The 14345-nt window shown below is 41.6% G+C and overlaps 1 protein-coding gene across 1 annotated transcript in view; it reads right to left on the bottom strand.

The window, feature by feature from the left end:
- Positions 1–14345, bottom strand: part of LOC308080483 (cilia and flagella-associated protein 47-like) — a gene marked incomplete at both ends in the record, with an annotated part of 106253 nt that overhangs the window by 54024 nt on the left and 37884 nt on the right. Inside the window, 12 exon segments of the mRNA XM_080422381.1 lie at positions 314–426; positions 957–1091; positions 2002–2110; positions 2793–2898; positions 5627–5813; positions 7761–7856; positions 8705–8786; positions 9540–9677; positions 11698–11769; positions 12561–12786; positions 13246–13416; positions 13711–13811. Of these exon segments, the coding sequence (XP_080278507.1) occupies positions 314–426; positions 957–1091; positions 2002–2110; positions 2793–2898; positions 5627–5813; positions 7761–7856; positions 8705–8786; positions 9540–9677; positions 11698–11769; positions 12561–12786; positions 13246–13416; positions 13711–13811 (1536 nt within the window).

Below are 14345 nucleotides of genomic sequence, written 5' to 3'. Positions count from 1 at the left end.
GTCTCTATACTGCCTCCCCCTGGTCAGCCGGGGCGCCTGATGGAGGGGACAGTAACTGGTTGGAATAACGTGTTCCTTCCACGCGCTACGTCCTACCGGGGGAAACCCCCTCCCCCCTGTCAGGTGATAAGCAGTGGCCTGCTCACTCCTCATGCGTTGAAGGAAGCATGAGCTCAGTTCGGGGCTCTCCCCAGGCTGGCAGAGGGAGAGTAGCGCCCAGGATTACAAGCTTAGGCAATCAGCACTGGGTGAAAAATGGGTTACAAGAATCGAGGGATAAAAAATAAGAAAAAAAAACTGCTTGTAAACATACTTAGGAGGGATGGTGATGGTAGATCCACTGGGGATGGAGAAGATGTGAGCTTCCTGTCCCAAGATGACAGCCTGGTAGCGAAGAGGTGTAGAGGTTGGGTTCTTCAGACGCACCTGTAACCAGCGTTGGGCAGTAACAAGTTACTTTTAATATATTACAGTAATATTATTGTTTTACCCAGTAACGAGTAGCGTATGGTATTACTCTGCCAAAACAGTAATATTATACCATATTACTATGTAAAAAAAGTCTACATATTACTCAGGTTTTATTGCCTGCCTTTTGAAAACATTTCATTTAACCCATTAAGACCAAATATATATATATTTTGAGATGGGGGTCCGCGGCCAAATACATATAATTCTGGGGGTCCTTGACATGAAAAAGTTTGAGCACCACTGATATAGAAACATACGTTTTTCAGAAAACTGTTGGGATTTAGAAGACATTTGTAGAATTGGCTTCAGGTCTTTACAGCCTTTTTACAGCCACATTTAGAAATGGCATTCATAAAACTGCCGTTCTAAAATGTGGATGTCTTCACAAGTATAGTATTACAAACCTGTGTGTGTGTGTGTGTGTGTGTGTGTGTGTGTGTGTGTGTGTGTGTGTGTGTGTGTGTGTGTGTGTGAGCGTGCGTCACCTGCTTGGTGAAGGTGCCATGCAGGTCTCCTGACAGAGTGACGGTGCGTAACGGGACATACTGAGGAAGTCTCTCATACAGGTGGACACACAGCATCAGCATCTGTACGGGGTTGGGCTCCGACAAGTCTGTCGGCTGGACACACGCAGTATAATTAACATACTGGACAATAACTCAATATGAACAGAACTATTTTGTTGACAGATTCTCAACATTCCAAACATCAAAGCTGCTTAAGCATGATGCTTGGCTAATTCAGCAACCACTTTCAACCTGGCATCCACTATCTTGTTGTGATGTCATTATATGTCATTTGTGTAAAAAAATATATAGCATAAAAAAATCTTCCCCATCTGCAAGCTCACAATACATCACAAATGGGGCTTAACCCATTAAGACGGGGAACATATCTGTGTCATTTTAAGATTTATTTGGTCTATTCAAAAATAGCAGATCTACAAGCTCATAGCGCGGCACCGTGCTACGAGCTTGTAGATCTGATTTTTTTTTTTTATCATGAAAAATGAGTGCAGATATTTGAATATATATATATTTTTTAAAGCGAACATTTTTAACTCAAATCTTTGCTTCTGGGGGGTCCCTGGAACAACATATTTTGAGATGGGGGTCCGCGGCCAAATACATATAATTTTGGGCGGTCCTTGACATGAAAAGGTTTGAGAACCAATGACTATAGCAACATAAGTTTTTTCAAAAAACTGTTAGGATTTAAAAGACATTTGTAGAATCCCCCCCAGAAGACTTGAGTTAAAAATTGCTTTAAAAAAAATATGTATGTTCAAAGATTTGCACACATTTTCATGATTTTTCAAAAATAGCAGATCTATAAGCTCATAGCGCGGCACTCGGTGCCGCGCTATGAGCTTGTAGATATTCTTTAATAGCCAAAGTATAAGATAATGGTTAAAGTGGTTGAAAGCAGTTTTGTTTTTGTTTTGAATTGTTTCGTCTTTTATTGTATGAAATGCCATATGTGTGTATGGTTTATGAGTTGACCAAAATAAACTTTAACTAACTAACCTACCTGTATATCCATATTGAGAGCTAGCGTGGTTAAGGCGTGGACCAGTATGATGTTATTGTGGAAAAGCTGTTCCAAACTGCAGGCTCTGGTGTACATCCTCTTGAAGTGACTGCAGATCTGATCATGGAAGTCAGTTCAAAGGGAACAGAAGCACTTTATTGCCAGGTATATGAGACTCATGTAATTTTCACCTGGTGCCATTACTAACTGCCCTAGTTGAGTGCTATTGTCTGTGCGTTAAGCGGTGAGAGCAAAGCTCACATTGACAGGACCAAGGAGACAAGCTACTGCTGCCCAAAATATCTGATCTCCAAGCAGTGGCGTAATTCACCTAGGGTTGCTGGGTTATGAGAACCCATACACGGGACTTCCATGCAAGGGGGGCCCTGCAGGAGGGGATTCATTCATTAATCTTAAGTTTATTAATTTATGTTTTTAATAAGTAAAAATAGCCGCCCATATGACACAGTAAAGGCTGTTATACTTATTTTTTGTCATTTCCAATATATTATGTATATAGCCGATAGGATTATATCCGCAATGCTACAACCTCATACTTTAACACAGCAGTCCCTTAGAGTGGATTCTTCACCGCTCAAACAAAAACAGAACCACCATTAGTATTAGTATTATTAGACACCGGCACAATTGCTCCCTATTAAATTATGTTCTGTAAACAAAAAACAACCAAAACTAGCAAACATACCATGAGAAATAAATGGAAATAACATGCGCTCTCACACACACACACACACACACACACACACACACACACACACACACACACACACACACAGACCAGGTAAGGACAGTAAGCAGCTAGCAAGGCGGCTAGCACCAGTCCGTCTGCAAGGTCCAGGTCAAAGTTCACTACCCAGCGGGCCGAGGGAACCTCACCTGGAAAACACCATGAGGGTAAACAGTTAGTTTAGTTTAGTTTGAACCTGTTCGGTCGCGAATATTTATTTATTCCAATTCTTCTCGAAGGACACTGAGGAAATTAGGAGAACACAGTGATCCCATTAAAAAAAGGAGTATAAGGACAGTGCAAAAATTACGTAACCCATTAAAATTAGATTTTAGCTATAGATATATATATATAGCAACATACGTTTTTTCAAAACACTCTTAGAATTTAGAACAGTGCTTAGAACAGTGGTTCTCAAAAATAGCAGATGTACAAGCAATCTTGAAAGTGTTTATTTTTTTTTTATCGTCCTCATGGCCTTAACACATTGACTGCCAATCGCGTAGATCTACGCGAACCTATTTAAAGCCGCCACGTGCCAATCGCGTAGATCTACGCAAAGTGGTGTTTTTGTTTTTTAAAAAAAAAAACACTTTTTTCAATTTTCGATCCACTTCTGAGTGCCAAAAACGGTCCGGACCGTTTTTCATAATCCAAACGAGGAGTGCCAAAAACGGCCCGGACCATTTTTGAGAAAAAATATTATTATTCTTTTTTTTTTTCTTTTTTTTTCCTTCACAGCACCAGGAGATATCATTTTTCGAAGATTTAGACTCCAATCCACTTCCTGGTTAACTTATGACTTCAAAAGCCTGTATCTCGGCTCCTGTGTACATTTTTTTTTTATTATGTATTTTTGACTATTTTCGACTATTTTCAACTGGCTGCAACTATGGAACGGATTACCTAATGTTTTTAATTTTTTCCCCCGATTGTACGAGACCACTGTGTGTGTAATGAGGGGATCACCGTGAGGACGGTGATCACTGAAAATATTTTGTGACTACTTGAAAAAGGTTCAAAAATGGTTAAAAATCCAGGCACTGTGAGTACCCTGTTTTAAAAAAAACCTGGCACTCAATGTGTTAATTATCCGGGTTCCGGTTTTTCCGATCGTATCCGCTTCCTGTCTAGGACGAAACCTAAAAGTCGATTATCTCGTGTCTGTATTTAACTGTGTCTGTGGCGACGTGAAGAAAACAAAAAAACAACAATAAAACGCTGGCACTGGTGAGTACATTATGAGATTAACCTCTGGCGTGGAATGTGTTAATGGGTTAACATCCGGTGTGGGTGTATAGGCCAGTGGTTCTCAAACTTTTTCATGTCAAGGACCCCCAAAATTATATGTATTTGGCCGTGGATCCCCATGTCAAAATGTGTTGTTCTAGGGACCCCCAGAAGCAAAGATTTGAGTTAAAATATGTTTTCTTAAAAAAAATACATATTCAAAGATTTGGACACATTTTCACGTTTTTTCAAAAATAGCAGATCTACAAGCTCATAGCGCGGCACTCGGAGCTTGTATATTTGCTCTATTCTCTATCTTCTCAATTTTTGAATAGCCAAAGTATAAAATATGGTTAAAGTGGTTCAAATGATTGTGACGCTATATTAACTAACTTTGCTGGGGACCCCCTGGTACCCCTCCAAAGACTCCTGGGGGTCCTCGGACCGCACTTTGAGAACCAATGGTATGGGCCACCAATAGGGGGACATGGAGGGGAAGGTAACATTTGCAATCAAACACCAATAACAACAGCATATGAATAGACGTGAAGAGGTACGCCCTACAGTACCATCATTGTTGCAGGTCTGCTTATTATAAGCAACTTCGGGCTTCTATTTCTGCAAAGTTGCATGTAAATATTGGTAGTTCAGTTGCGGGTTGCGTTTTTTGGGGCTCGTTTCTAAAGTGTAGCTGCTTATTTGGCCTTGCTTCCAAATATTTTAATTATTATTTAAACCAGTGGTTCTCTAATATTTCATGTCATGGACCCACAAATTAATGTATTTGTCCCTAACCCCCCCCATCTGAAAATGTTTTGCGCCAGGGAGCCACGTCCGTACCAGATTTGTGTTGTTAGAATGTTTGAAAAATATTCCAAATATTCCACATTTTATATTAAAAAAAAGAAAGGAAAATAGCAGATCTACAAGACCACAACGCGTCAGATCGTGCCGCGTTGTGAGCTTGTAGATCGGCTATTTTCAAATAGCCAATGTACAGTACACAGGTTTAAAGGGATAGTTCACCCCCAAAATGACTTTTTTTCTATCGATTAGTCACCCCATGGAGATTTGAATTCAAGAATATTTTTTGGTTTCTTTCGCATTCCTAAGCCAATAATTTGATGACCGGTAGTGGTTCCGGTAGGAGACACAAAGAGTCTCCTTTGTGTCTCCTACCGAAACCACTGCCTACCGGTCTACTGGTCATCAAATTATTGTCTCAGGAATGCGACAAAAACAAAACAATATCCATGAATTCATCGATAGATAGAAAAAAAAGTAACGTAAATTTCGGACTATAAGCCACGACTTTTTGCCCATTTTTCGACCCTGCGGCTTATATAACGGTGCGGCTTATCTATGGATTTTTACAGCTAACGGCCACTAGGGGACCTCCTAAATCTATGGATTTTACACCCGCGGCTTATAGTCCAGTGCGGCTTATATATGTACAAATCATTCAATTTAGCTGCTGCGGCTTATATTCAGGTGCGGCTTATAGTGCGAAAATTACGGTACTTTTTTGGGTGAACTATCCCTTTAAAGTGCTCATGTGGCCTAACAATAGTCGCGTCTTTTGGGCTTCTTTTCCCAGACCCATGGTTGCTTTTTTCTCTCACAGAATCTGACAAACGCTGCCCATACCGTTGCCCCAGACGGTACTCCTCATGCCCTGGTAGTGCACGTTGAGCCAACGGAGCAGCCTCAGCTCCCACACAGAGTAGACATTGCTGGCCAGCGTCTGTGAGCGCACGGCCAGGACGTGATCCACCACCTCCTGGCTCAGGGCGGCGCTCAGGGCCACCTCTGACACACCGCGCAACACCAGCACCTGGACACACACACACACACACACACAGTTTAGTTTTTATTTAAAAGGATCCCTGGCTAATAAGCCAAATATGGCTTAACACATTATAATTGTCCTATAACTAAAATGTAAAATTAAAAACACCTTTAATATTTGATTTATTCTAGAAATAGTTCATCTTTCACTCAATAGGGGCAATGCCCGTCGCAAGTTGATGATGTCATTTGCCCATGTGTGGTCTAGCTATGTGAAAATAAAAAACATTGTAATACTTTCTAGGGTTAATGTGAGCATCAAATCGATATTTTAGCCCATTAAGACCTGAGGCCGATTCTATAAAATGTCTGTTTTTAGAATGTCTTCTAAAAACAGTTTTTTGAAAAAACTTATGTTACTATGTCAGTGGTGCTCAAACCTTTTCATGTGAAGGACCCCAAAATGTATATGTATTTGGCCAAGGACCCAAATCTCAAAATACTTTATTCCAGGGACCCCCATAAGCCAAGATTTGATTTACAAATGTATTCAAAGATACAAAGATCTTTGAATACATTTGCACACATTTTTACGATTTCTCAAAAATAGCAGATCTACAAGCTCATAGCGCGGCACTCGGTGCCGCGCTATGAGCTTGTAGATCTGCTATTTTTGAATAGCCAAAGTGTAAAATAATGCTTTTTAGCTCAAATCAAAAAATGCCACAGATGCTTCTCCAGGTCTTAATGGGTTTTAAATGTTTTTTGCAAATGTATTCCATAAATTCCATAGGGCTAGACCACACATGGGCAAATGACATCATCAACTTGCGACAGGCATTGGCCCTATTGAGTGAAAGACGAACTGTTTATAAAATAAATGAAATATTCAAGGTGTTTAAAAATTTTTATTTTAGTTATAGTGGGCAATTCTAATTGCCTCTATAGGGTGTCTATCCCCTTTTTCAAGGTGCTAGACCCCTGGGAGATGGATTGCTGATTGCTTTTGGTTGCTCGGACCTCCATCACATACTGCATATGCCCACGCATATACCTGATGAAGGTCTGAGCGACGAAACATATCTGCATAAAAAGTTTTTTTGCTCCAAGTGAAGACGGTGTGCGGGATTCTTTTTTTGCTTTCCTCATATGTTGACTGTCTACTCCTACGCACCTGTAACTTGAAGTATAAGGTGTGCAAAAGGACTTTTTTACTTAATGTAATTTGTATGGTCAAACATCCTATATGGTCAGGGGTGCACATAACTGGTGCGCAGGTGCGCATGCGCACCCAAAATAAATAATGCGTGGCACATCAGACGACGCGAGGCGCTTTTGCGTACCAACAGCTGGGACAGGAATTTCCAAGCTTTTATTTTTTAGCAAAAATAAAAAATAAAAGCCTGCAGATCGAGGCTAGGAATTTACTTCCTGAAGCCACACTCACACAATCACCCTAAAGCATGCGTCGGCCCCATGTACAGTCATTGCAGGAGGAGAGGACGCATGCTGCACGTGATTGTGTGAGTGTCTCGCATCGCCTCGCATTGCCTCGCTGCGTGCACGCAGCCAGCAGCGGCTGTTAGAGGCACTCGTAACCGATGATAAACGCACCGTAATGGTGCAAAATATGCCGTGAACGTCCCAATCTGGCGGATAAAAGCAGCGCAGCACAGGGCACCAACCTTGGGGGCTTCACCAAACAGCGTGAGAAAAAAAAAACGGCGAAAATCGGCGGAATTTGGAAGCAGAGCGTCCTTTTTTCAGAGCGCAGCACGCCCCCCCCCCCCCCCCCCCCCCCGTTAAAACGGTCCGGTGGGCACCGTGCTGAATATCCCCCCCCCCCCCCCAAAACGGCACGGGACCAGTTATTTGGTGCGCACCAAGTCACATCTCCAGGTGCTCTTCTGAGTACTAGACCGACAAAGTTATGTGCACCCCTGTATATGGTTTTAGAGTTAAATGCTTCAAATGACAATTGATGAATGTTCACCTTGTATATTTGCAGCAACACGTCAGTCCAGGATCGTTTGCTCAGAGACTCGTAGTCAACGCTGCTATAGTCCATCCCATTCCCGATGTCTTTGACCTGAGATTAACATGCACACACACACACACACACAGAAAATGTGCAGACACGTGGCATGCAGTGGTGGAAAAAGTACTCAAATTCTTTACTTAAAGGAGGAGTTCACCCATAAAATTACTTATTTTCTATCAATTACACACCCCATGAAGCCTTGATTTCATGGATTTATTTTTGTTTTTGTGGTATTCCTAAGACAATGATTTGATGACCGTGTGTATTTCCGGTAGGAGACACAAATAATCTACTTTGTGTCTCCTACCGGATACATTAGCCGGTAGGAGACTGGAATCAAATTATTAGCTTAGGAATGCAACAAAAACAAAAAAGAATCCATGGATTCAAGGCTTCATAGGGTGTGCAATTGATAGAAAATAAGTACTTTTTTGGGTGAACTCCTCCTTTAAGTAAAAGTACCAATACTGCAATATAAAAATACTCTGTTACAAGTAAAAGTCCAGAATTAGAAATTTACTTGAGTATAAGTACAAAATTATTGGCATCAAAATGTACTTAAAGTACCAAAAGTAAAATGCGAGCGTTGTGAGCTTGTAGATCTGCTATTTTAAAATAGCCTAGGTTTAAAATAGGTTTAAAGTGGTTAGTGTATGTTTCATTATATCATAATTTATATCTGAAAAGTAACTAGTAACTAAAGTTTTCAAGTAAATGTAGTGGAGTAAAAGTACAATATTTGCCTCTGAGATGTAGTGGAGTAGAAGTATATATACTCAAGTAAAGTACAAATACCTCAAAATTGTACTTAAGTACAGTACTTAAGTAAATGTACTTAGTTACTTTCCACCACTGGTGCCTATGTTCTGTGCGTGCGTGCGTGCGTGCGTGTGTACCTTCAGAGAGCGCCAGTGTTTGAACTCAGACAGGTCCAGCAGGTACTCTGGTCTGATATGACAGAGCGAGGCTCCCTGGGCTCTACACATAGAAACACAGAGACTCACTGAAACCCTGCTAACAATCGGAGGCACGAATTGATTTGTGTCAACGAGCACACGCCCCTACCAGTGTTGCCATGTCTGCTTATTATAAGCTACTTTGGGCATTGTGTTTGTGTAAAGTTGCTTATTGTACATATTGGAAGTTGTGGGTTTGGTTTTTGGGGGGGGGCTTGTTTCTAAAGAGTGGTTACTTATTTGTGCTCTCTTCCTAATGTTTCAATTATTATTTAAACCAGTGGTTCTCAAATATTTTCAGTGTCATGAACCCCCAATTTAATATGTATTTGTCCCTAACCCCCATCTGAAAATGTTTTGTGCCAGGGAGCCCCATACCAGATCTGTGTTGTTAGAATGTTTTTTAAAAATCGTCCAAATATTCCACATTTTATTTCAAGATTTTTTTTGAAAATAGCAGATCTACAAGCTCAGACCGTGTTGCATCGCTACGAGTTGAGAGCCTGTAGATCGGCTATTTTCGAATAGCTGTGTACCGTGTATAGGTTTAAAGTGCTCATGTGGCCTATACAATAGTCACTTCTTTTGGGCTTGTTAGTTCCAGTTTAGTAGACCTTGTATTGTGAATTTGTACTTCCATGTACTGTTATGTACTGTCATGTACTATTCTCATGTCTTACTAAATAAACTACATCAATCAATCAATCAATCAATCAATCCTAGACCTGGTTGCTTATTTCTGTCACAAAATCTGGCAACACTGGCCCGGCTCTACCTGAGGAATGTCAGCATGGCGCCGTGCTGTTGGAGCAGCTGATTGGTGCGCTGGTCTGTGTCCTTGGAAAATGTCTGGGTGCGGGAAATACCAGGAATGTGTATGCCAGTCAAGTGATGCAGCATGTCCAGAACTGACCTGGGAACAGATAGACATTTCATTTAGCATATTTAGGCCACGTTTAGACAACAACGGTCTCATAGAGACCCCTTTTTTTAGACGGAGGCGCAACAGTGATTGAAAATGCTGTAGTGTGCATGCCAGGTGGCTAGGTGGCGGTGACGCACTGCCAGATAGAACAGTCACGCATGCGTATTAACCACTTCACAGCTGTTTTGTTTACGTGCATGGGTTGCGATGTCCGCTTATTATGAGCGACTTTGGGCTTGTTTTTAACACATTAACCGCCAAGAACGTAGTCCTACGGTCCGTTAAATCCAACTGTTAAGCGCCGAGACCGTAGCCCTACGGTCCACGGTCTTTTCGCGCTAAAAATTTCCGGGTGCACTTTCGGAATTTTTTTGATCCACTTCCGTTTCCGGTTTGATGACCGGAAACGGAATTATTTGGGATCCGGTTTTGACGATCACGTCCGCCCTCGTTCTACAGACAAAACTGAAACTCAATTCTCTTCCTGTAGTTTTTTCTCCTCGCATTTCACTGTTTAACGTAATCCGCTCTAACTACAACATGGATACCCCGTTTGACACATGGTTTTCACTGGGAGATACAGTGGGATGTCGCGGATGTAAACAGACCGTGTACGGCTCAATCTTAAGGATTTTAACAAGATCTATGGCGACATGAAAAAAAAAAAAAAAAAAAAAAACACCTTGGCACTGGTGAGTACATTATGAGATTAACCTCTGGCGGTCGATGTGTTAAAGTGTAGTTGATTTTTGATATTATCATTGTTTAAACAGTCCTCAAACATGTCAAATTATTGTATTTCTCTGCAGACTTAAAAAAAGATATTATAAATATTATTTCACTATTTCTTTTCAAGATCTTTTTGAAAATAGCAGATCTACAAGCTCACAACGCGTCACAAATGCGACGCGTTGTGAGCTTGTAGATCGGCTATTTTCAAATAGCCAATGTAATGTACTGTAGCCTATAGGTTTAAAGTGCTCATGTAGCCTAGTCGCTTCTTTTGGGCAAGACCTACCCGGTCTCGCCCGGAGTACCGGCATTTGGCCGAAGTAACGCCCACGGAGATGACGTCGACACTTTACAGATCTTTTTACATTCTCTGTGAATGAAACGAGTGTTGTGATTGGTCATAAAAGATCGTTTCCGGGGGAAATACTGTACATAAAACGGAAGTCCCACCCATTGTAGACACTCTCTGCGTCAGGTCGTGAGCAGGCTTTTCTCCATGAGCTAAAGGCTGTCAAAGTTGTGAGTTGAGGGCGGTCTTCGATTCCATTACATTGTTGCCTAATTCAGAGTGATCTAGTTCAGGGGTCTTCAACGTTTTCAGCCCAAGGGCTTTTTTTATAAAAGAAAATATTGAGAGACAGATGAAGCCCCTGCTTCATCTGTCTCTCAATATTTTCCCTCTATATTGTAAAAAAAATAATTTCAGATTAAACTTTTTTTGTTTACTTGGTCTGCTCTTTTTTCCCTCTACACCTATACCTCTTTGCCAAAAATAGCAGACCTACACGCTCACAACGCCTCGCGCTGCGAGGCGTTGTGAGCTTGTAGATCTGCTATTTTTGGCTAAAGTTCTCTTCAGAATAGGGATGCTAGTGTTCAAGTTAAGGAAAAAAATAATATATCACACAAAGATTTGGTGGACCTCCTGTAGTAACTTTGAAGACCCCCTAGGGGTCCCAGACCCCCTGTTGAAGACCCCTGATCTAGTTTTAAAGCGCCAAGATAAATGAGCAAAAAGACAACAAGCTAGTAAAAGAGAATTGACGGGAATCAGCTCCTATAAAAAAAAGTCTTTAAAGTATTTTTTCAGTCACCAACACAAACTACAATACTGTATGTCACCCCGCTTATTTTGCTGAATAGCTGAATGAAGAGTACAAAGTACAGAACCTTCATTAGAAAGTTAAGAATCTCCTATTCTTAATGCAGTGTATCTAGTGCGCCAAACACTTTTTGTAGCATCACAATAGAACTAACAGAGCTGGAGTATACGGACCTGGAGTCTTTACTCTGACTGACTCGATAACTCCGTCCAACAGAAGCCTTTGTCTGAATCTTGGACGCCACCCTAGAGAGAGCGAAAGAGAGAGAGAGAGAGAGAGGTTGCGTGGAGTCAACATACCACGGCCGCATTATGCTTCTATACTACTTCAAATGTTGAAACATTGCCAACAAGACAAAGCTAATTTAAAGGAGAATTCCGGACAAATTAAGTGTTATCTTTGATGTCTCGTTACTCACCTACCGATGTGAAAAGTAGCGTTCTTTTTTTTCATATATTCCCCCGTCGTCATTTTTTAAACCCCCTCCGTTGTCATAATGGGAGCGCGTGGCTAAGGGAAATTCGTCTATTATAACCGACGCAAAGTTGTTTTTTTCACTACTAGTATTCATAGTAGAGTCTCATGATAGTCAAACATGCGTTGAAACTATCTGCGAGGCTGCCGTCAATGGCGAACGATTTAACACTGGTTGCTTGTTTCTTCCAGAACCTGGCAACTCGTGTTGCCAGAATCTGGAAACAAGCAACCAGTGTTAAATCGTTCGCCATTGACGGCAGCCTCGCAGATAGTTTCAACGCATGTTTGACTATCATGAGACTCTACTATGAATACTAGTAGTGAAAAAAACAACTTTGCGTCGGTTATAATAGACGAATTTCCCTTAGCCACGCGCTCCCATTATGACAACGGAGGGGGTTTAAAAAATGACGACAGGGGAATATATGAAAAAAAAGAACGCTACTTTTCACATCGGTAGGTGAGTAACGAGACATCAAAGATAACACTTAATTTGTCCGGAATTCTCCTTTAATGGGATAATAATGGTATCAAAGGAGTCCCAGTGTGTAAAGTGTACCGTCTCAGTGTGTGTGGTATAGAGACGGGGTGCAGTCCGTTTGGCCAACCGAAGAAGGTGAACCACCTCTGGGCAGCCAATAGGACGCTCTGGTAGTAGGAGCCCTCCTCTGAATCAGCAGCAGGGAATGTCGGGAGCCCCGGGTCAGACATGTTGTGATCGATATCAGGACGTCCATTCTGATGATGACCAACACGGCCAGTCACACTATCATCTGCAACGGAGTCTGAATTTCACACACACACACACACACACACACACACACACACACACACACACACACACACACACACACACACACACACACACACACACACACACACACACACACACACACACACACACACACACACACACACACACAAAGAGATACTTGTACATGATGTAAATAGTAGCTAGACGATATACAGCAATATAACTACGTTATATTTTAAGCATGTACACCATTGTTTCACAGTCAGTGTGTCGGGGACCAATTTGTGTGGGTTTGTATGAGTTAATATCCCTTTTTTTCGTTTCCTACATTGGAAAAATACAATATTATTTAAAAAGATTCAAAAAAAGTTTAAACAAAAAGAATCACACCTTTTCATCAGTTAAAATCCAATTTTTCAAAAGTATTTCATGAATAATATAAAAAAAACAAGTAGTGAAAATTACACACACACACTCTTGCTTTTCTGACCTGAGACAGAGTTGTTGCAGGTGGAGGAGGCGGGGCGCGTGAAAGACGAGGAGGAGGAGGTGGAGGAGGAGGAGGCGGAAGTGAGTACAGAGGCGGGGCTTGGCGAGTGACGGCGCTGAAGAACCGCCTCCATGGTGGCCTGGGAACCCGTCACTCCTGAATGACTGACAGCTGTACAGACAAGCCGGTCACGACGTTATCGGTGAGTCGGAAGACAAAAATAATGGAATTAGTCCATTGACTTCCAGCGCATGCAAAGCATGAGACTGGAAGTGTGTGCGTGTGCGTGCGTGTGCGTGCGTGTGCGTGTGCGTGCACGTGCGTGCGTGCGTGCGCTCAACAGTCAAATTCTGCACACCGGTGCCGTGCACCGTAATTAGCATATTTAAAAGCATGTATAAACACATGCGCAAAACTACATATAAATAAGGCTTTACGTGCATATTATGTGTGTCCGTGCAGTACCTGTCTTGAGGATTATCTGCTGCTGGGAGCGGTGCAGAGCCATGTAGGGCCAGACGGTCAAGAGACAGTTGTCTGTCGTAGCACAGACCTCCACCTGAAACCTGGAGAGAAACACAAACGGGGTGAGGGAGAAACTTCAAGACAATGAAACCATGTAAGTAGACAATTCACCAATGTAGTTAGCAGGATTAGCAGCCCCCTGGCTTCCTAGCACTGGCGTTTCATTGAAATAATAGACCCACAACCAGTACCGCCGCTAGGCACACGAACAGCACGATGGTAGGGCACGACAGTGCCCAGGGGGCACCAAAATGAGACAAGGCGATCCTCATAATAACTAGATGATGAATTATTTAAATATGAATTATTATTTCTTATTTATTTAAATATATGTTATCAAAAACATAACTACAATTAGGCACCATAGCATTAGACCGTTTAAAGGGTTAGTTCAGATTTTTTGAGTATTTTCTGTAGGAAATACTTACCATTAATGTAGTGGTTGCAAAGGTATTAATTGATTGCCGTGGTCAGAGTTATGGTCCGTTTCTGATAAATATGAAGTAGTTCCGGTAGATTAGTAGATCAGGTTTCGTTCAATTTCAACCCCTCTGTCACATGGTACTATTTTTTGT

The sequence above is a fragment of the Gymnoscopelus braueri genome (assembly GCF_963280865.1).
Source record: "Gymnoscopelus braueri genome assembly, chromosome: 24".
Lineage (NCBI taxonomy): Eukaryota > Metazoa > Chordata > Actinopteri > Myctophiformes > Myctophidae > Gymnoscopelus > Gymnoscopelus braueri.
The sequence above is the reverse complement of the archived record's forward strand: the minus strand, read 5'-3'. Positions and strand labels throughout refer to the sequence as shown.